This window comes from Psammomys obesus, unplaced genomic scaffold, assembly GCF_907164565.1.
Source record: "Psammomys obesus unplaced genomic scaffold, mPsaObe1.curated_primary_1811, whole genome shotgun sequence".
Taxonomy (NCBI): domain Eukaryota; kingdom Metazoa; phylum Chordata; class Mammalia; order Rodentia; family Muridae; genus Psammomys; species Psammomys obesus.
Window position 1 is genome coordinate 465,783 of NW_026593895.1, and position 22,091 is coordinate 487,873.

At 45.8% G+C, this 22,091-nt stretch overlaps 1 protein-coding gene across 1 annotated transcript; it reads right to left on the reverse strand.

The window, feature by feature from the left end:
- Positions 1 to 6,447: 6,447 nt before the first annotated feature.
- Isy1 (ISY1 splicing factor homolog) lies at positions 6,448 to 21,744 on the reverse strand. The gene is made up of 11 exons (XM_055617399.1): positions 21,609 to 21,744; positions 19,427 to 19,449; positions 18,860 to 18,911; positions 18,307 to 18,372; positions 17,522 to 17,564; positions 13,452 to 13,564; positions 11,598 to 11,715; positions 9,200 to 9,322; positions 8,472 to 8,593; positions 7,168 to 7,254; positions 6,448 to 6,829 (listed from the first exon to the last, which is right to left on the reverse strand). The coding sequence occupies exons 1-11, from the start codon at positions 21,609 to 21,611 to the stop codon at positions 6,722 to 6,724; spliced, it is 858 nt and encodes a 285-aa protein (XP_055473374.1). The 5' UTR covers positions 21,612 to 21,744; the 3' UTR covers positions 6,448 to 6,721.
- Positions 21,745 to 22,091: the final 347 nt, after the last annotated feature.

Sequence of the window (22,091 nt, forward strand, 5' to 3'; positions counted from 1 at the left end):
TTACTGTGAGCTGGAGGCCAGCCTGGTCTACAAAGTGAGTGGAGGACAGCCAAGGCTACACAGAGAAACCCTGTCTCGAAAAAGTAAACAAAACAAAAAGCACTGTATCCATGGTTGAGGGCTGTGTAACTCAGGAAATGTACTGAAGCCATTAAAATGGGGGTTGAGAAGATGGCTCAGTGGATAAAATGCTTGCTGTGAAAGCATGAGGAACCGAGTTCAGATTTCCAGCACTCGTGTAAAGTGTCAGTGGGGAGGTGCAGGCCTGTAACCACAGTGCCAAGCAGAGCAGACACAGACGGATCCTGGAGGCTCCTAGCCAAACTGGCAAGCTCCAGCTTCAAATGAGACCTTGTCTTACAAAAGACAGTAAGACTCAACAGGCGTGGTGGTGCACACCTTTGATCCCAGCACTCAGGAGGCAGAAACAGGTGGATCTCTCTGAGTTCAAGGACAGCCTGGTCTACAAAGCCAGTCCAGGACAGCCAAGGATACACAGAGAAACCCTGTCTTGGAAAACAAACAAACAAACAAAGACACTGAAAAGAGGACACTGAAGATCAGCCTCAGGCCTCTGTAAAGTAACTTTTTCATTCACCTAATTGTCCTCTCAGAGGCTTACTTTCCTGTTTCCTTCTGCTAACCTAGACCTAGCCCTGGATGCTTCCAGCCTTGGCACAATCTTATCTAGGCCTAGAATGTTTTCAGCCTTTGAGACTTACTACTGAATAAGCTTACCCTTTCTAGCTCTTTCTGAACTCTGTCTGCCTTGGACAAGTCAGCTGTTCTGACTCAAACTCCTCTCCAAGCTGACTGATTCAATCTGGCTTCTCACTAACCTCTGCTTGGCCTCAAACTTACTCTAGCAATCTGTTCTAATCTTCTGGCTCCTTTTCATTCTCTGGCTGTCTAGCCTGTTCTCCCTCTTTTTTTCTTTCTTTTTTTTTTTTTTTTTTTCTTCAAGACAGTATTTCTCTGTGTAGCCCTGACTGTCCTGGAACTCACTATATAGACCAGGCTGGCCTCAAATTCAGAGATCCTCCTGCCTCTGCTTCCCAAGTGCTGGGGTTAAAGGCATTCACTACAACTGCCCAGCAGCTCTCTCTCTCTCTCTCTCTCTCTGTGTGTGTGTGTGTGTGTGTGTGTGTGTGTGTATGTGTTTTGAGACAGGGTTTCTCTGTGTATAGGCTTAGACTTGCTTTGTGGACCAGGCTGGCCTCAAACACAGAGATCCGGCTGCCTCTGCCCCCCAAGTGCTGCGAACCCCTCCTGGTAAAACTGCCTCTGAATTCCACAATCTGTACTGCCTCTCAACTCACTGACTCAACTTAACTCCTGAACAGAACTGACTAGAACTCAGAGATCTGCATGCCTCAGTCTCCTGAGTGCTGGGATTAAAGGCATGTACACCACACCTGGACCTAAGCTTTTCTTTATCTGAAACATGCTCTGTACCAGGCTGGCCTTGAACTGAAAGATCTGCTTGCCTTTGTCTCCTGGGATTAGAGGCGTTCTATAGTCTAGGGAGGATCACAAAGACCTAGAAGGTCTTTGGATGTGATCTCTTGCCAGAGTAGCCATGTTCTGAATTAAAATTCCTCTACCTGCCTCTACATATGAATGCATACATGAGCACAGACCCCTCCCCACCACACATACATGTGCACACATGCATACACACACACACTAAAATGTACACTTTTAAAGAATGTATTCTATGCGTGTAAATCACGCCTTAACAAATCCGCATTTCCTTTCTTTTGGCAGTAAATTTAAAAATACAGTGACTTTTTTTTAATGCATTATGTTCATCTGAGATAGGGCAGTTTAAAAATACGTATTCAATAAACTACTTTTCCTATAAAAAATATTGTCCTATTTCAATTGCAAATTTTGAAATAATATCTATCTCAAATTTGAGCAAGCCAAAGATTTAACATTTTTTAGAGGTTTTATTTTTTTTATTTATGTGTATATCTGGAGGCCACACGTGTGTGAGTGCCTGCAGAGGCCAGAAGAGGGCGTCGGACACCACAGAATCAGGGTCATAAGTGCCTGTGAACTGAGAACCACAAACTCAGATCCTCTCAGAACTGAGAACCACAAACTCAGAGTGGCAAGTGCTCTTAACCACAGAGCCATTGAACCATATCTCAAGCCCTCCACTGAAACAAAGGGTTTTTTTGTTTTTTGTTTTTAACATTTATTTATTTAGCCAGGCAGCGGTGTCTTTAATCCCAGCACTTGAAAGTCAGTTCAAGGCCAGCCTGGTCTACAGAGTAAGTTCCAGGATAGCCGGGGCTATACAAACTGTATCTGGAGGGTGGGGGAGAGAAAAAAAAATAATTTATAAGATGGTGAGATGGCTCACCCTTATAAGCCCCAATAAAAATAGAAACGAAGAAAAAAGTACTACAAAGATGACCGTATACCAATCATGATAACCTGTGTCCTTAATATAAGAATGGTTACTGCAAAATGTTGGAAAAATGAATATAAAAATAAAGCAAATAGGCTGGGACAGTCGAGACCTCAGTGCTCTGGCTGCTGCTGGCTGAGGTATGCAATATCCCTTTGGACAACTTTCAGCTCACCCAGGAGCCGTAGAAAGGGCAAGCATCTGTCTCCCCCCCTTCCCCAAAACCCAAGAGCCAGAAATACAGCCCATATGCTTCTGGTGATAGCCCTAACCTGCAGGCTTTGTCTCAACACTCAGTCCATCTCCCTCTTGGCTCCACTCCTCCAGCCTCCACCAATGATGTGTGGCCTCCCATTTCTACCACTGTCTCCCAGACCAGGCCCAGCCTCAGCTTCTGGCCTACCCTACAGGCTCCCACTTCCCGCCAAGCCCACCTACTGTAAGAGGGCTCACTCTGGCGTATGTTTACAGGACTTCAAGGGACATTCAGACCCCAGGAATGTCCAAATATTCAAGGCCCAGCTCTCCAGCCACAGTGTCTGCCCCCCACTGTCCCTGATGCCCTCCAACATGCTGGCCAGAAGGACCTGCATGGCACCACCCTCTTACCAGTCACTTTACAGAAAAGGAAACTTGGTTCAAACACTGCAGTGATTTGCCCCTGACGTCCTGGGATGCCGTGAGAAAGGAGAATCCAGCGCACAAGCCAAGCCTCAGCTGGAAGGAAGCAAATAGAACCAAGCTGACACTGGCTACCCCAGGAGCCTTTCTGTTCCTGAGTCGAGACAGGCTTGGAGGTGGACCAGGCCTGCATGTCCCTGTCAGGTGAGCATGGACATGAGAAAACCCTACCTGAGGCCCCTTCTGCGGACTGTGAGGAAACAAGAATAGGTTGCTGCCATTTATCCAACCGTTGAGCCAATGTTCTAGGTTAAAGTTGGGCATGAGCCAGGCAAGTTTCCATCCACTCGTGGTATGTACAGTCAAGAGTGAGAACTTGGAGTCAGGGACTGTCTTAGTTATGTTTCCTATTGCTGTGATGAAATACCATGAGCAAAAAACAAGTTGGGGAAGAAAGAGGTTTATTTGGCTTACACTTCCAAGTGGTAGTCCATCATTGGAGAAAGCCAGGTCAGGAATTCAAACATGGAAGGAACATGGAGGCAGGAGCTGGTGTAGAAGCCATAGAGGAAAGTATGTAAGCAAAGTATGTTGCTTACTTTCTTGCTTCCTCTGGTTTGTTTTGTTTTTTGTTTTTTTCTTTTAAGATATGATTTCTCTGTGTAGTCCTGGAACTCACTCTGTAGACCAGGCTGGCCTCAAACTCAAGATCCGCCTGCCTCTGCCTCCTGAACGCTGAACTTAAAATTGTGACTCACCACCTGACTCAGCCTGCTTTCTTAAAGAACCCAGGACCACCAGCCCAGGGGTGGCCCTGTCCATTACGGACTGGGTCCTCCTTATATGGATCAGTAATTAAGAGGAAAAAAAAAAAACAAAACTGTTTTCAGATGACTCTTAGTTTGTAGCAGAAAGCCACCTGTAGCAGTCTTTCATAAAACTCTACTTTATTTGGGTTGTTTAGGCTTCTACCTCCCTTCCACCAACCCCCCCCCAACCTTAAGTAGGAGAGAGAGAAGGTTAGTGGGTACAGAGGGTTCAGACCCCTCTACTTCTTCCAACTAGTTAGGGTCAAGGGGTTCTTTTAGGCTCTAAACAAATCTCCATCAACTGCAGACACAGCCAGCAGGCTCCTCCACGCCACTGCACCCCGAAGCATTTCTCTCCATCTGTCTGCTCCAAAGCACCACAACCATCTTTGGTCCCTGGTCTCTCCAAACTGCTCCATGCCACATGCCAACACCGAACACTACGCGTACCTTGTCTTCTCTTTCTCGGCTCTCAGAGCCCTAGACCACACCCCTCTCCATGCCTCACACTGGCAAAAATCACACCCCACACATTAACAGGTGTGGACAAACTATAGCCCAACTAAAATCCCACACTTGGAATTAAAACAAAAACATGTTTATGTAACATACAAAGAAACCAAAATTTTCATTACACTAGTTCATGTCAAGTTGACATAAAAATAGCTGGCACAGGAGCTATACATACAAAGAAAGAAAGGACAGGGAGGAAGACAGTTGAAGTCTTGGCTAGGGAAGGAGGCACCTGTCCTGAAGAAAAAAATAAGAGACTATTTTAGATTCACAGGACGGAGGTGGGCTAAGGAGAGGAGGGGAGGAGATGAAAATACACCTATGAAAAGTCATCTTTCCAGAAATGGCAAATAGGATTAAACCTTACATGCACATTAAAAGACACTTTGTTGACCACTGGTTACCAAGACTGGGTTTGACCCCTTACAGAAACCCAGTTAGGCCAAGATGACCACATCTACATCAGTTGGCCCGGTTGGCTTCCACTGTCCCTAGGCCTGGAAAAGAGCCCTGGACAGACCTGCCCTCGGTACTCAGGTACTGCTGGGGCCCCCACCAAGGACACCAGTGGCAGGCCACTTAACTCTACGCAGAGCCTGTTTCTGTAAGTGCAAAATCTAACTAGTCTACCCTGCAACCCAGGACATACCAAGAAAACCTCCCAGAGAGCTTAAAAGCTTAATACCTGAAGGCCCAGCGCCCTCAGCTTTCAGATAAGCCTGGCCTCCCCAGGGCCTTCCAAAGGCTCAGACTTATCTAGTCTGTCCCTCACGATTCTCTGATGCCTCTGGCGATGCCACAGGACTTCGAAGATCGCAGGGCAAACAGAGCTCCAGGTGCTGGAATCTGGAGTACAGAAGTCGAGGCGAGGCCCAGAAGAAACCCTCTCCATGCTTTCCTAAGCCCAACAACAACAAAAAAAAAAACAGGCCCTGGCTGGTGCTAGGCCCTTATCCTCCTGCCTCTGAGGGTTGCCTTCTCCCTATACACAGGGAGTCTCTGTGGCTCATGAGTCTCTGCCCGTCTTCCCCCCATCAGGGAGGGTCCAAGAGAAGTTTTCTACTAGCTAGGTCTCACCTTCTTTGCTCTGAACCTTCATGAACTCAAAGCTCCTTGAAGAGTCAGCCAGCATAGCCACTGTTTGGCTCACTCCAAGATGGCCACTTTCAACAACATAGCTCTGCCTTCCTCCATGATACTGCTCCCACAGGCAAACTCTCCCCAGCCTCTGAACAGCCCACATCCTTTCCATGGGATGAGCTTCTCCAAAGCAAGAACCCTGCTCCCTCGGCCTGGGTTGGATCCCTATGCCCAAGGGAGGGCCGTTTACTACTGATGCTCCTACTACCCTCAGAACAGGAGGCCTGGGGCCCATGCTGCTCGGGCTTGGACACCTTGCAGGAGGTTCCTGATAGACAGTCGAGGCTCAGCTCAAATAGATGCTCTGGATTCAGCCACTGAGTATCTACCATGTGCACTCACAGAGGCCAGCACACAGCCATCCTCAGCTGTGAACATAAGCGGGTGGTGTGTGCATGCCAGGTGCAGTCTTGGGATCTGTACCACTCCTGGTACCATCACCCACTCTACAACACCCCCTCCACACACGGGCACGCAGGCACACACGCGAGCACATACACACACAAACGCACACACGTACACACAGTGTTCAGCGCCTTCCATGACCAACAGCATGTCATCTCAGTCTAGATACACCACAGAACAGAGTCCGGGCACAGATGTTTCCTTCCTTCTTAAAATCTTTAATACGAGCAGCTTTCTCTGAAACAAGTTATAAAAGTAAAGCTGCAAACTCAAAGCTCCTGTCTACAAGACAGAAGAGGGTGGAGCTGCTCTCACAGAGGGGTCACGGCAAAGTAAAGCAGTGCCTGGCACAGCAGGTGTTTCCCCCGATCCCCACGGAATCCCATCTCAGGGAAGACACACCATCTGTTTCCCAGAGAAGGTACAGCTTTGAATTTGAATATGATTTGAAAAAAAAAAAAAAAAAAAATCATGTTTTTTTAATGTTGGCTACCAATTGATCTTTTTTATTTCCAAAAAAATCATAGTACAAGACAATAAATTTTCAGATAGCTGATTTTATATATTCCAAAATAAAAATAAATGGATCCATATGTAGCAAACACATCTGTACAAAGGTAATGTTTACAGTCTTTGTACCCTGACAGCTTACCGGGAAGTCAGGGACAGGGCCCTACACCGTGGGAAAGGCCCAGGGCCTCCCAGCCACAGCCAGCCCAGGCACAGCCCAGGGCGCCAATGCAGACAGCGTGACCATGGGCTCACAAGCACACCCACCAGGTCTTCCAGAGTCTAGGAAGGGCTCTGGCTTATCCTAGTACCCCAGGAGACGCTTGGCTTCTTCACTCTGCGCCTGCAGCGTCTCACTTGCGTATTTCTGGAGCAGTTCCATTTTCTTCCTCCGTACAAGAGCCTCCTCGATCTGTGGACACCCACAGGAAAGAAGTCACCCCTCGGCGAGGACCCCACCTCTATCAGCCCGAGCAGGGGAGACCTGCAGGGACACGGTCGGCAAGTCTGACTTGCACTAGGCTTATTCCAGGAGTCTGCGGGATCCCAGGCCTTCCCCCGGGCAGCAGCCAGTCAAAGCTCATGCTCATCAGTCCCTCAAGAGGTTCCCGCCCATCGTGGACCCACCCTCTGTGAACACCGCAGTGAGCACCACATGGTGGGGATTAAAGACTGTGCAGTGAGGTGGAAGGACAGGGAACACCCAGGAAGTGAGCCCAGGTGGAGCAATGGCTCAGGCAGCAGTCCTACCTCCTGCTGCGATGGCACCGGAACATGAGCAATAAACTTCTGCTGGCCATCTTCCCCTGCCTTCTCCTGGCTGCCTTCCTCATCCGACTGCAGAAGAGAAGCGTACAACCCGTGAGCAGGTAACCAGTGACACAGGCACTGACATTTCTGTAGAAAATGTCATTCAGTTGGGCCTGGTGGCACAAACCTGTAATACCTGTAACCCCACACACTTGCGGAGCTTAGGCAAGAGAGGCCTGCCTCAAGCTCCAGCCAGCCTGTGATACAGAGACCCTGTCTCCAAAAATAACAATAAAAGTACATGGGACTGAAGAGTAATTTTTAAGGCCTGCCTGAACAACATAATGACACTCTATCTCACAAAAAGAGACCTGGGAACAGAGCTCTGTAGCAGAGAGCTTACTTTCCCAGTGCCACAAAAACAAGCAAAAAGCACTTAGGACAGCTACAATTATTTAAAAGGAAAAGAAATCTTTTCCATTGTTTTTACACAAAGAAAATGCCTATTGGGGGGAACCCCCCAGCACCAAACTTGTCTGTGCTGGACCGCTGGCCTGCCATCTGTCCTCTCTCATCACAGCATCTCCAAGCACATGCTGCTTGCTTTCCTCCTGCGCCTCACAGAGCATGGTGTATTTAGGCCACTGACTAAACACCTGAAGAATCAAGCGAGTGTCTGTAACCCAGAGAAACCCCAGGGTATGCTGCCATCCTGCTTTAAACGCTTTACTGATCTCTACTGCAAGCCAGCTGGACCTATGCGGGAGCTTCCATATCTGGTAACATATCCACTAAGTCATCAGACCTGTCTCCAAACCTGCTTCTTGGCCAGGGATGTACAAGCAAGTTCCATCAACTGTAAATGGAAAATCTGCCTCCTCTCCCCTGTCTTGGAACAGCAAATCAGATGTGTTCTGTCTGGTCCATGCTGGACCCAATAGAAGAATCTGGATCCAGACGCTCTGTGAGAGAGGTGTGGACCACAGCCCCACCCCTGGTCACCAGAAGCCCATAGGCCTGTTTCCACCTGTGAAATCGGTATGGACAAAAGTGCTAAGGCCGTGGACTAAAGTACACGTGACCTCAACCTGGTTTAAAAACGGTCCTACATCATTTGAGAGAACTGACCTGTTAGAAGGGAGCTAACAAGAGCTCCCTTAGTCCTTCCTGTCTGGAACCCTCCCCATGCTCCTGCGAAGGGTCATCACAGGTGAAGAAGCTGGGCTCTGAGCCATGGCCCAGGCTCTTTCCTGGTGACTGCAGCCCAGAGAAGAGGACAAGAATAGACAGGACCATGCCCATACCTCCTCCTCGGTGACAGCATAGATGTTTATCTCCTCTTCCTCCTCCTCCTCCTCTTCCTTTTCTCCCCTTGCCAGCCGAGCCTCTCTCTCTGCTTTCCATTTTTCCACCAGCTCAGCTCTGACTGAAGACAGAGGAACATTTCACTGGGCTGGGCAGCCAAGATGTCCCCTTTGGAAAAGGACATGCTGATTCTGCCCTGGAGGGTGAAAATGGCTACAAAGGACAGTCTGTCCTACAGTGCCTGTAGCCGTAAGGCAGAGCACGGCAGTGTTTGGGAGAATGTCTCCTGATCTCTTCAGGCTGACTGACATGCATACATGAAAAGGGGAAGGACACATGCACACATGCTGGGCCTCACTCTCACCAAGCACTTTCAGAATTCTATTGGGAACTGCCATGGCCCCACTCCTCAGGCTGCCATGGCCGGTGTGCCATGCCGAGAGGAAGCACTAGCTCATACAGACAGCAACTCCCTCTCCATCAGTAAGCCGTCGGCTAAGGACAGTCTAAAAAATTCTAGTATGGGTACTGTTAAACAAGTTCAAGAAAAGCTTAGGAGTATTTAGACTGTGATCTCCCAGAAACTGGATCAAGACAGAAGACCTGAGGCTTCACCGGCCGTTCCAGACCCAGTATAACCAACTGCCTCACCTTCCACCTAACATTTTAAACCATTTTCAAGGGAGAGAATAGAAGCCAGGTGCAGCTGACATGGCTGCAGACATACGTTTCTTTTCATACTCTTGTTCCAAAGGCACAATAACTCCATCATCTTCATCCAGGTAACCATAGTATTCAAAATCGATCGCCTTCATAAGCTCTGCACGTGTCTTTCTGGGAGGAGGAAGGGCTACAAGAAATGGCAGCAACTTAGCTGAATGCTCATCAAGATCATCCTTGAGCCAACCCTTTTCTCCATGCCGTGCTAGAGCCACATAGGACACATGTCAGCACTTCCCCATGTCATACGTGGAACCAACTGAGTGGGCCTGCCTACCTTCCCTAAAGCTCATGCTTTGGTCCGATGAGTGGAATCTGATTAAAGAAGTCTAACTTTGGGCTAAGGGACTAGGCCAGCGATTAGAATCCTTGCTTCACATGCGCGAGGTCCTGAGTTCAACCCTCAGCATTACAAAAATGGATAAATACCAAGTAAATAAATGGAACCTATATGATTAAATAAACAGAGCTGGGGATGTGGATCGATGGTGACCTGTGTTTAGTGAGCCCCAGGTCCCAGGCTCAGTATGAAGCACTTTTTAGCAATACCCCCCAAAACCACAGGTCCACAATAAAGTTTTGTAGGCAGAGAAATAGATCTCAGGACTATTCATACGGCAGCGGAAACAACAAGGATAACCTAATAGTACAGGGCATGGCATGGGGTTTCCTGAATCTCTTTAATGCTGTTTTACAAGGTGTCTTAACAACACAGGACATGGCATAATGTTAGCTGACACAAACAAATATACAGAAAAAGAAACCAGATGGAGGGCAATGAAGCATTCTGAAGAAGCATCTCAAACTAAGGACAACTACCTGGAATATGAGTGAAATTATCAAAGGGAAGTCAAATGATAATTACAATCTAACACTGGTCAAAGAACAGAAGTTGACCACTAAAGAAGAAAAAATATGGAGGCTAAAGAGATGTTTCAGTGGTTAAGAGCACTAGGATGTAGGCGTGGTTTCCAGCAGCCACACAGCAGCTCACAACCATCTGTAACTTCAATTTCAGGGAGGATCTAACATTCTCTTCTGGATTTTGAGGGCACTGCATGCATGTGCACAGATACTATGCAGACAGAAATATCTATACACAGAAAATAAAAATATAATATCAAAAACTGTTTTAAAAATGCATCTGTATGAACAACACCACTGATAATTAAACTTAATTATCAACTTTATTAATCACAGAAGTAAGCAGGGAATGGTAGCAAATAACCTGACTCCAGGACCACGTAACACGCTCCCGGCTGGCTTAGGCTGCACAGTACGACCCTGTCTCAAAACAAAACAGGGCCATGGCTCAGCAGCTAAAAGTGCTTGCTATGCAAGCCTGACAACCTGACTCCAATACCCGGAACCATGTAAAAAGCCAGATGCAGTAGCACACATCTGTAAATCCAGAACTCCTGCATCAAGGAGGGAAGCAGAAACAGGAGAATTGTGAGAGAACCAGCTAGCCTAGCATACACAGCACAGAAGCTGAAACAAGAGAAAGCCCGTCTCAAATACGGCAGGAGAGAACCAAGTCCCAAAAGCCTGTTCCCCACATGCACCCTGGAGCACACATGTGCCTGCACTTACACATGAACACATCATTTTTAAAATCACCAAAATCTTCTAATTAGAAATAAAGGCCTACCAACAGAAGAATGGTTAAATCCGAGCCACATAGATCCTTATTTTCCTTTTGGTGCTAAGGATCAAGTCCAGAGCCTCCTCACACAAGCTCAGCAAATGCTTCACCATCAATTTATACCCTATACATGTTAATCCCTCATAAGCATACATCAGGGGTGTCACAAGAGGAATGGGACGCCATGTTCTGGCAGACCTCCACTCACTGCCCAACAACGACAACTTTATCTGCCACTTTAAGCTATGTCCTGTGAAGGGGTGGTCATCACATGGCTGAAGCTAAAGCACTGGCTTCCTCGTGACCACAAGGACTAGTTTAAAGTTCAATCATGTGAAAGAATAGAAGAAAGGTAGACTTTAGTCAACTGGGATTGATGAATCTTTCACCTAATTTGGATAAAAATAAGTCTTGAAAGGGGCGTAGGAGAAAACAAGAATAATGGTTCCCAGTCACCTCTACAGGGGTCCTTAAGCGGGGCAGCAAGAGGACTTAAACCTCTTTTTCATTATACACAGAAGGAGTGAACATATGCAAACCACTCCTGAGCCAGGCGTGGTAACACAGGAGACTGAGGCAGGGGATCACCTGAGCCTTTGAGCTCATGAGTTAAAGACATGCCTGGGTAACACTGACAGACTCTCTGTCAACAGTAACAAAGCCTACAGCTCAAATAGAAATACAATAATTCCTGTGCTGTTGCATATAACTCAGTTGCAATAAACAAAGGCCAACACCTTCTCACACTTGAGCTACTTACGTTCTTTCTCGAATAGTTCTCTGACACCAGGTAAATCTTTTGCTGCCCCAAAGTACTTGTAACCTCGGTTTCCTGGGACTTCTTTACCTTCATGATCCAGCATCTTAGGGCCAACTTTCTTATTGGGAAAGAAAAAGGAAGAATGGATCTGATGCATAAACGTACATTTCTGAGTTTACAGTACATTTTGAGCTAATAATGTCACACACGGAGAACACTCCACACAGAAAAACATTTGCGCATTCTTTAAAGATTTATTTATTTATTTTATGTATATGAGTGCTCTATCTGCTGTGTACCTGCGTGCCAGAAGAGGGCATGAGTTCACATTATAGATGGTTGTAAGCCACTATGTGGTTACTGGGAACTGAACTTAGGACCTCTGGAAGAGCAGTCGGTGCTCTTAACCTCTGAGCCATCTCTCCACCCCATTTGTGCATTTTTCAAACCCCTTAAAAATTAACCTAGGGAATACAATTCAGAGTAGAGTGTTCACCTAGCATGCAAGTAGCCCAGCACCACAAAAGGTTTTAAAAAATAAAAGAAGTGGCCTGACATGGTACATGTTAAATTTCATCACTGACAGGGCTGAGGAAGGCGGCCTGAGGACCTGAGCTCAATTCCCCAGGGCCCACATGGCGGAAGAGAAAAATGCCTTCCACGAGCTGCCCTCTGCCCACCAAATGTGCGTGGTGGCATGTACTGTGCCCACAGGCAAATTAAGGAGTAAAGGGGATAAATAAATGTCGCTATGGAAGATTAAAAACCGAAAGGAAAAACCAACAGGCCTGAGGATGTAGCTCAGCACGGTGCTTGCCTAGCCCAGAATAAATCTGGGTGGTGGAGCATGGCTATATCCTCAGCACTTGAGAGCCGGAGGCAGGAAGTCTGCTACAAGTCCAAGGCTGGTTAGGCTACAGAGTATCAGACCAGCCTTGGCTACAGAGTGAGGGCCTAGCTAACTCAGTACAGGCCTTGCCTAACTTGCACAAGGTCCTAGAGTCAGTCCTCAGCACCACATAAAACCAGGCTCAGTGCGACATGCTTGAAACTCCAGCACCCAGGAGGTAGAGGCAGAAGGCACAAGTTCAATGTTAACCTTGGTTACTTCAAGGCCAATCTGAATTACATGATACACTGTCTCAAAATAATAACAATATCAAAATAAGACAGAGAGGAAAATGCCAAAGTACATCACAGAATTTTCTCAGCACATTTTTGTATGTACCACATTGTTGTATAAAATGTGTATGCTGGGGCTAGAGAAATGGCTTATACCTCAGACACATCCTGCTCCTGCAGAGGATCTGAGCTCAATCTACCTCAGGAAACTCATGTTCTCTCTCTCTCATACACACACACAAATCTAAATTTAGAATAAAATATAGAGTGGGTGCCAGCCCTGGTGGTACAAGACTTTAATCCCAGCAGAGGCAGGTGGATCTCTGTGAGTTCAAAACCAGCCTGGTCTACATAGTGAGTTCCAGGACAGGCAGAGAGTCTCTACAAAATAGAAAGACCTTGTCTCTAAATAAATAAATAAACAAAATAAACAAAGTGTGGGTACATGTGACTTACTATAATCATGGGAGGGGACACACACAACAGACAGGAATGTCTCTGGGAGCTCAGGGAAGAACGTGAGATGGCATGGCCTAGGCTGGACCCAAGCCATGCAGTATTTCAGGACTGTGAAATACTTTTCACAGGTATTCTGCCCAAATGTAACAGCTGCTTTTCAACCCTCTATCGCGATCAGCCGGCCTCTCTTGGACTGAATCCATAGGCGATGCTCAGCCAGGCACACACTTCAAACAGCTCAGCAGTCTGTCCCAGGAGCTATAGCCTACTTACTCCATAATCAGGACCACCCAGCTCTTTGATGCGGGCCTCCCAGTGTCCTTTCTCCCGTAGCAGCTTGTTAATTTCATCATTCAGGTCTCGAATTCGAAATTCTCCTAACCCAGCTAGAAAACAAAAATGTTAATATCATTTCTTCAAGATGGTATGCCCTAAAACAATGACTGTCAACAGTTCCATTACACAGACTCAACGTCACAGCTTCAAGAGGATGGCAACACACCCAATGATATACTACATAAAAACTGCTCATTTAAATTGATAAGAAAAGGCCTGGTGTGGTGGTGCATTCCTTTAATCCAAGCACTCAGGGGGCAGAGGCAGGCAGATTGCCATGAGTTCTTGGTCAGCCTGGATTACATAATGAGCTCCAGCCTAGTCAGGGATACACAGTGAGGGCCCATCTCAAAAATAAATAAATAAAAATTTTAAAATAAAATAAATTGATAAGAAAAATCAACACCAAAATAAAGAAAGACCAAGTACTGTAAACATAAATTCCCAATACTATAGGGTTAAAAAATTCTTTAAAAAACTTTACCCCCACCAAGTGGTGGTGATACACACCTTTAATCCCAGCACTTGGAAGGCAGAGGCAGGTGGATTTAAAAGAGTCTAAGGCCAGACTGGTCTACAGAGTAAATTCCAGGACAGCCAAGGCTACACACACACACACACACACACACACACACACACACACACACTAAACAAACAAACAAACAAAAACTTATCCCTTAGTAGGAACCCAAAAAATATAAATGGAAAACCCACAGCTGGCGTAATGGCGCACACCTTTACACCTTTAGTCCCAGCGCTGGGGCAGGCAGATCACTGTGAGTGAGACCAGCCTGATCTACAAAGCTAGTCCGCGACAGCCAAGGCTACACAGAGAAACCCTGTTTCAAAATCAAAAAAATAAGGAAAAAAAAAAAAAAAAGGAAAACCTTCTATATTATTTACACCAAATTAAAATGAACAGTTAGCCGGGCTGAGGTGATGCACACCTCTAGTCCCAGCACCCAGGGAGGCAGAGGCAAGCAGATCTTTGTGTGTTCAAGGACAGCCTGGTCTACAGAGCGAGTCTAAGACAGCCAGGGCTACACAGAGAAACCCTGTCTCAAAAATCAAAAAGAATAAAATAAAATAAGTTACGTGAACAGTTAAGGTTGAAAGCAACAGTCTCCAAGCCAAGCAAAGATTCAGCGAACCTGGCTGAAGCACCAGTGGCCAGCACCATGCTATGCTGCTTTACCCTCTCAGGAAAGCAGTGTGTAGCTAGGGGGACTCTTTTTGACAGAGGCTATGGACTTGACAGACACCCTGAGCGACCAGCTGAAAAAGAAGCCCACAAAGTGCTTGTAAAGTGCTGGCTATGCGGCTATGGACTGGACACAGATGGACACCACAGCAAAGATGACGGGACCGTGGGTGACCGCACAAGTTGAAAGCCTTCAAGAGTCCCAGCAAGGTCTGTGTTAGGCAAAGCTAAATGGAATGAAACTCAAAATGGGTAGGTGGGAATACTGTGCAGTGAGGGTCCCAGGCTGGTCTGCCGGTGTGACAGCTTATACAGATGCGTAAGTCAGCCCAAATTCAGCCCACTTTATGTTAGAGATGGCGCACTCCATCCTGAACAAGTCCATTAAAAACAAAAAAGATAAGGATGGAGAGAGAGCTGCATGGGTAAGAGCGCTTGCTGCTCCTCAGAGGACCTGAGTTAGGGTCCAGCACCCACACCAGGCAGCTCACGACTGTGACTTCGGCTGTAAAGGATCTGATGCCCTCTTCTAGTCTTAGCAGGCACCCGAACCCACGTGAACATACACACACATCAAACACATGACTGAAAAAAAAAGACTGGCAGTGCATAGCCATTTCACTATTCTGGAGGCTGAGGAGAGAGGAAAAGAGCTTCAGGCATGCCTGGCTAGAATGCAAAGTCGCCTAAACAAGACCTTTCCTCAAAATAGCTACAATTAAAAATAGAGAACACCAAGTAGAACAAATATGCAAACACATTTACAAACACCCATTCCCGTGTTCTAGCTTCTTAAGCAAGCAAAAGACCCATTCCTTCCATTTGGAGGATGTGCAATTCTATAGTCAAAGAAACTCAAAGCAACTAGTCTTCCCAAAACAAAGCTAACGCTTACAAAGAAAGAGAGGAGAAAGAGGAGAAGGAAAATTCTGTTTTAGTATCTTCTCAGGAAGAAGACAGAGGAGGAGGAGGAGGAAGAAAGAAGTGGGAGGAAGAGAGTCTCTTCTCATTGACATTTTGAAAATCTCACTAGAAGCTGTGTGTGATGGGGCATGCCTGTAAGTTGGCAGTAGAAAGACGAAGGTTTCAGACAGGAACTATCTTGGTAGACCAGGCTGGCCCTGAACTCAGAGCCTGCCTCTACCTCCCTGAGTGCTGGAATCAAAACTGTACACTGCTTCAACCAGTATATTCAGTTAGTTTCCAAACCTGAGTTATAACCTTAAACACAAGGCCATCTTACTTGAGCCTCTCATTTGCTGATGCTATGAATGTCAACAACACAAAAGCATTAATTTTTAAGTATGTAGGCATTTTCTTCCTGTTGTTATTATCAGAAAATTTAATTCGTAAGATTTCAATTATTTTTAATTTCCTGACTCTTGTAGTCTGGCCTAGAATATGTTCTATTTTGGTGACTGATTTGTGTGCTCCTATAAGGGAAATAGAATAAATAGTTATGGATGGATGTGGGGGTGAATGGGAGGATCACGTAGGAGGGCTAGGGAAAGGGCACTGTGTGAGGAAATACAGGGAGAAACAGCTAAACTTAAGAGGCATTTGAGGGGTAGTAGAAAAACAATACAGCAGAAACTTCCTAAAATTTATTGATGCTAAAGGTGATCATCTCTTGTCACCAAATGAGACTGGGTTACGTCTAATTGAATTGTTGGCCAAAGGGGACCCACAGGAATACTTAAAAACAACCCAGGCTGTTCCCAAGACTACAGGTTGCTGTCCAAAAACTGACAGCAAGGCACCACTGCTGAAGACAATACCTACACAACTCATGGAAATGGAGATGTGCAGCTGGTGCCTACACAGACCTTTCACCCCTATATTCCAGCTTCTTTGGTAGAGGACCATACTCTGCATGTTTTCAAAAGGGAAACTTAAATGCCAAGACAACCACAAACCTTTTGATCTACAATGGTGTCCTGCCTGCAAGATATGCTAGGGCAATGGTGGCACAAAGCTTACGGTAGTGACCAAGGAGAACTGGTTTGACTTAAGGCCCACTCCATGAGATGGAACCCACACCTGACACTGGGTAGCCAAGAACCTGAGACCAAGATAACCCAGGAACCTAGGGAAAAAAACAATAATACTGGTCTAAAAACAGAAAAAAAAAAAAATGCAGTGATAAAATGAATCTTAATGAGATTCATAGATGAGTGCCTTCTTCAGCTGTCATCAGAGAGCGGCTTCCCCCGCAGTAGATGGGAACAAACAGAGCACCACAGCCAGACATTCCACAGAGAATGAGAGACCCTGGAGCACTCAGCCCTAATGGAATGTCTCCATCAGTTCTCGACCCTTGAAGGACAGTGATGGCACAGGCTTTTAATCCCAGCACTAGGGAGACAGAGGCAGGTGGATCTCTGTGTTGGAGGCCAGCCTGGTCTACAGAGTGAGTTCTAGGACAGCCAACAATACACAGAGAAACCCTGTCTCAAAAAAAACAAACCAAACAAAAACAACAACAATAATAATACAGTTAAGTGGAATGTTATTTGGTGCTGGATTCTATAAATGTCACCTAGGTTAAGCTGACAAAGTTTTATGAGTTCATGTTTGTTTTGCTTGAGCCTCCAGTGTGCTGTGTAGCTGTAAGCAGTCCTCAGAGCTCCTGCCTGCACCTCCCTGACACTGGGATCCGGGCATGTACCACGCCTGGGCCAGTGTTCACATCTTCCACGGCCTCGTTAATTTCCTATCTGCTTTTCTTATTGGTCCTTACGAGGAGTGCTGAGTTCCCCACATCCAACTGTATGTGCTCCAACACTTTAAAGGAAAGTCAGCTTACCATTCTGAATCTGGGCAACTTTTTTTGAGATCTCTCCAATGATCTGTGAAGAAAATAAGTAACAGGCACACGTTCATGATTTTTGACCATAACTCAAAGTACAGGAAAACTGTAATTCACAAGTACCAAAAATACTTTAATTCCACCACTGGGGAGGCAGAGGCAGATATATCTCTCTAGGTTCAAGGACAGTTTGGTCTACACAGTAAATTCCAGGCCAGCCAGGACTATAAATTGAGACTATGACTCAAGAAACAAAAACAACTCCAGGCAGTGGTGATGCATACCTTTAAGCCCAACACTAATGAAGCAGAGGTACTTGGATCTCTGTGAGCTAGAGGCCAGCCTGGTCTAGAGATTAAGTTCCACGAGAGCCAGAGCTACACAGAAAAAACCTGTCTTGAAAAAACAAAAACAAAAACAGCCTTTAATCCCAGCACTCAGGAGAGGCAGGCAGATCTCTCAGTTTGAGACCAGCTTGGTCTACAGAGTAAGTTCCAGGACAGCCAGGACTATACAGAGAAACCCTGTCTCAAAAACAAAAAACAAAACAAAACAAAAGAAAAAATAAATAAAAACAGCCTTTAATCTCAGCACTCCAGAGGAAGAGGCAGGCAGTTCTCTTAGTTTGAGGACAGCCTGGTATACATAGAGATAGCCAGAAATACAAAAATAGACCCAGTCAAAAAAAAATATATTTAAATTCTGGTTAATAATCGAGATAAAAACAAAAAGAAACAAGCAGAGGCATTACTTCTATTGAGATCAGGTTTACCCGAACATACCTGTCGTCTCCATTTCTCAGCTTTGGGCAGCTCAGTACATTCAGAAGCAAGGAAGGGTCTTCGTTCCTGAGGAGGAGAGGAACACATATTGCCCCTAGGCCCTCGACACACTGAAGTGCCACCCACAACCGAGTGAGGCTTGAAACCTAAAATATCTAATGCTCTAAATATGCTTGAAGTCACAGTGCAAGAGGATGTCCAGGTCCTAACCCTCACTCTTCAATCTCTTCTTGGAAACTATATAATTAGGATATACAATTACTCAAGGAACTGTCTAGTTAAAATAAATATTTGCAAATATACAATCTCTCCAGGCCCACCCTCCACCTTCTTATAGTCAATATTAGAGCTAGAATATCTGGTCACCTACACATTATTTTACATAAAAAAGGAAGAATCAAGAGGCAGATAACCACACCGCCCCAACAGAAAAGAGGGTAGACCAGAAGTCCCAGTGCATACACCGCAAGCAGGCAGGAGAGCTGCGGTCTGAAGCCTAGGGAGTCTCAGTGCATTTGCTTTTGATGCTTCCAGAGAATGAGACTTCACTCACCTTGACTTTTCCCTCTTCCAGCTGAGCTTGACGGAATCTTGCCAGGGCAGTCCTGCCAGGGACACAAAAGACCCTGTTAGATTTCTTATCACTCAGGTTCCTGGATTGGGTAGGTCAATTCATGACCACATCTAACATCATTCATGTAAGTGGTAATAAAGAAAGCAGAGTAGCTAAGGATTTTTGTGTTCCAAGGGGTAGGCATCTAACACAGTCTGTGTTTCTAAACACTCAAGTGTCTACTCTATATGGAATCTATATGGGGAAACTCTGTCAGACAGCTTCGGTACGCAATATACAGAAATGCTAAAAGATTAACATCAGGGATACCCTTGCTATCATTCCCAACCCATGCACAGGTGGAAAAATGTTTATCCACTATAAGTTCTAGAAGGTGTCAGACAACATAAATGGGAAAAATAAACACAAGCAAACACAGAAGTGCTATTTTAACACAGAGAGAGAAGAAACCACTTCTAGATAGACTTCTACCAACAGAATCACATACAAGTTCTATGCTACTTATTAAATCTCAAAATTTTCAGCCCCAAGTAAGCTGATACTCACATGGCTTTTTCTGCATTTCGAGCCTAGACAGAGACAAGGGAAGAAAACACCAAGTTTAGAGCAACTATTTTTTTTTCTTGTGGTTGATTTTAAATGGCAGAACTTTTTTTTTAATTTATATGTGTGCGTGCCTGCTGGTCTGTATGGGCACTATGTGTGCACAGTAGCCGGATAAGAACGTCAGTCCCATGGAACTAGAGTAGAGGCAACTGCAAGCCACCTGCTATGGACGCTGGGAGCCAAACCTGGGTGTTCTTCATGAACAGTAAGTTTTCCTAACCACTAAAACAACTCCCCTGCCCCTAAAATACCCTTTATCACTTCTATTGTTTTGTGTGTTTGGTAGGTTGGTTAGTATTTGTTTTTTTGAGACAGGATCTCATTCTGTAGCCTTGGCTGTCCTGAAACTCGCTCTGAGATTAAAGGCATTCAACACTACCACCTGGCTTCTCTTTTATTTTTTTTAATTATTTATTTATTTTCGAGGCAGGGTTTATTTTTTTATAATCATACACATGTGTTAAATATACTGTGATCATAGCCACTGAGCTCTCTGATCCCGCTCTCACTCCTCCTAGGATTACCTATGAACCACCATGCAGTGCTCTGACCAGAAAACAGTATAACTGTCTGTCTGTTCCCTACTAGTGAGACTCAGAGAAAGTACCAAGGCTGGCTTTTGCAATGTGACTTTCACATCAGTAGTAAGTCAACGATCCTTGAACCACAGGGTCAGGAAGAGCACACATTTTTTCTTCGGGTGGGTGGTCGACTACACAGAAAGAGTACTTGCTAAACTTGGAACTTAGATTTTTCTGGCCACTCTTCCTCTCACCATCACTAAGACCTGGCCTCACTAAAACCTGTTTCCATTCACACCAAATACCATAGCTTTTATCCCATCATGTTGTAATGACTTACTCAGATAAATTCAGGAACATCACAGACACACAGTTTAAAGAGTAAGCAAGGCAAGTCTAATTTAACTTGCCCTTCAGATTCTCCCTTCCAATCAACTCTGAAAGAAACCTGGCAGGAGGTGGGGGCCTAAATGAACACAACAGCAACACAGGACACACCCGCCTTCAGAAACAGCTGCTTCAAGACCACTGTTTTCTCTCCTTAGGATTCTGTACTGAACAGTCTATAGCGGCTCCCTAAATTTTTACATATCTATTTTTATTTAACAGGATTATAGATCTGTTTATACCTATGTACATATAAATACTATTCCCCCCAAAAGTGTATTAATCACTTTTTTTTCTATTTAGTACTATTTAGCACCCCAGACTGACAAGAAGGCTAATATATTTTAATAAATGTCCATAGTTTGCATATATTTACATGATTATGCATATATTTACACCTGTAAACATACTTTGATATGTGCATATGGGTAAATAAATATCTACCAAAATGGGCTGGTTTTGTGGATAAGACTATACAGATCTCAAAGACATCAACAAACCTTGGGAGAGTGAAAGCTATTCCGTATGCTTTTAAGGGGACTTAAATTTTTTAATATGCTTTTTTTGTATGAGTGCTTTGCTGTATGCTTGTAAGTGTACCACATGAGTGCCTGCTGCCACTTCACAAGTGGATGTAGGGGCCGCTACAACTGGAGTTATGAATGACTGTGAACCACCACGTGGGTGCTGGGACCTAAGTGAAATGATTCTTAACCACTCTCGAGGTCCACCAAGACTTCACTTTGAAAGGACTACAGTAACCACGCCTCTTTGTACCGACGCTGTGTCTGATCTCATATTTACATATTAAACGCGTCTTGAGCGGATGAAACCGAGGATAACAACCTTTCAACACTTCAGCCCATGCTATTCATTCACGGTGATGTCACACCTGCCTAGAGAATGCCAGACTCTGGGTGCCGGCATTAGGCAAGTAAAAGTGTGAAGAGCCTGCCCTTGAGAAGTTCGAATCCGTGGAGACTGAAAACACCTGGGCCGGTCCGCCGCCCGTTCAGTCTTTAATCCATAATGTGCCTCACCCGGACCGAAACACAGAGATGCAATTCAGCTCCTGAATTCAGTTTTCTCCTGCAATTTCTAACAGCTACACCAGGCAGGAAAAGAACCCCGTACTAGGCCACGGAGCCCGAGGCCGCACACTGGCCCAGGCCTCTCGTCGCCCATGCGCCCGCTCCTCTCCCCACTGCACTCACCATGGTGCCGGCGAGGGCGCCCCGGCGCTGCGCCCCAACACAGGATTCTTTGCCGCCCGGAGCGAGGTGGGCAGGCGCGGGAACGCAAAACTCCTAAGAGCTGACAGGCTGCTTTTTGTCGGAAGAATAAATGGAAAGGACCGGAAGCTAAGGGCCGGAAGCGAATGCGCGAACAGGGGAGGGGAGAGAAAGGCAGTTACGCTCCTGGGGGCGGGTTCCGCCGGCGTCACGCCGCGCGTACTGCACAAGACTACGCTTCCGCCGCGAGAATGATTCTGTCGTCATTGGTTCCGTTCTCATGGTGACAGCGGCCAGAGGCTCGCCTGCCTCTGTTCTTCCTGATTTTTTTATGACAGCGAATGACATTTTTGAAAATGACTCCTCCATATCTCTGAATGCACTGAATTCACAGGCCCTGAGTGATGTCAGCTGCGTGGAACCGGATCCCTGGCACGCCTCCGGACGCGGCGCTGCGTGGGGAGC

Bases quoted from the DNA above. Each gene is read 5' to 3' on its own strand.
- Isy1 (XM_055617399.1), bottom strand. The intron at 17,565-18,306 runs GTATGTTCGGGT...TTTTCTTCACAG, and splicing joins CTGAGAAATGGAGACGACAG to ATCATTGGAGAGATCTCAAA. The intron at 7,255-8,471 runs GTATGGGCATGG...TCTCTTCTGCAG, and splicing joins ATGCTGTCACCGAGGAGGAG to TCGGATGAGGAAGGCAGCCA.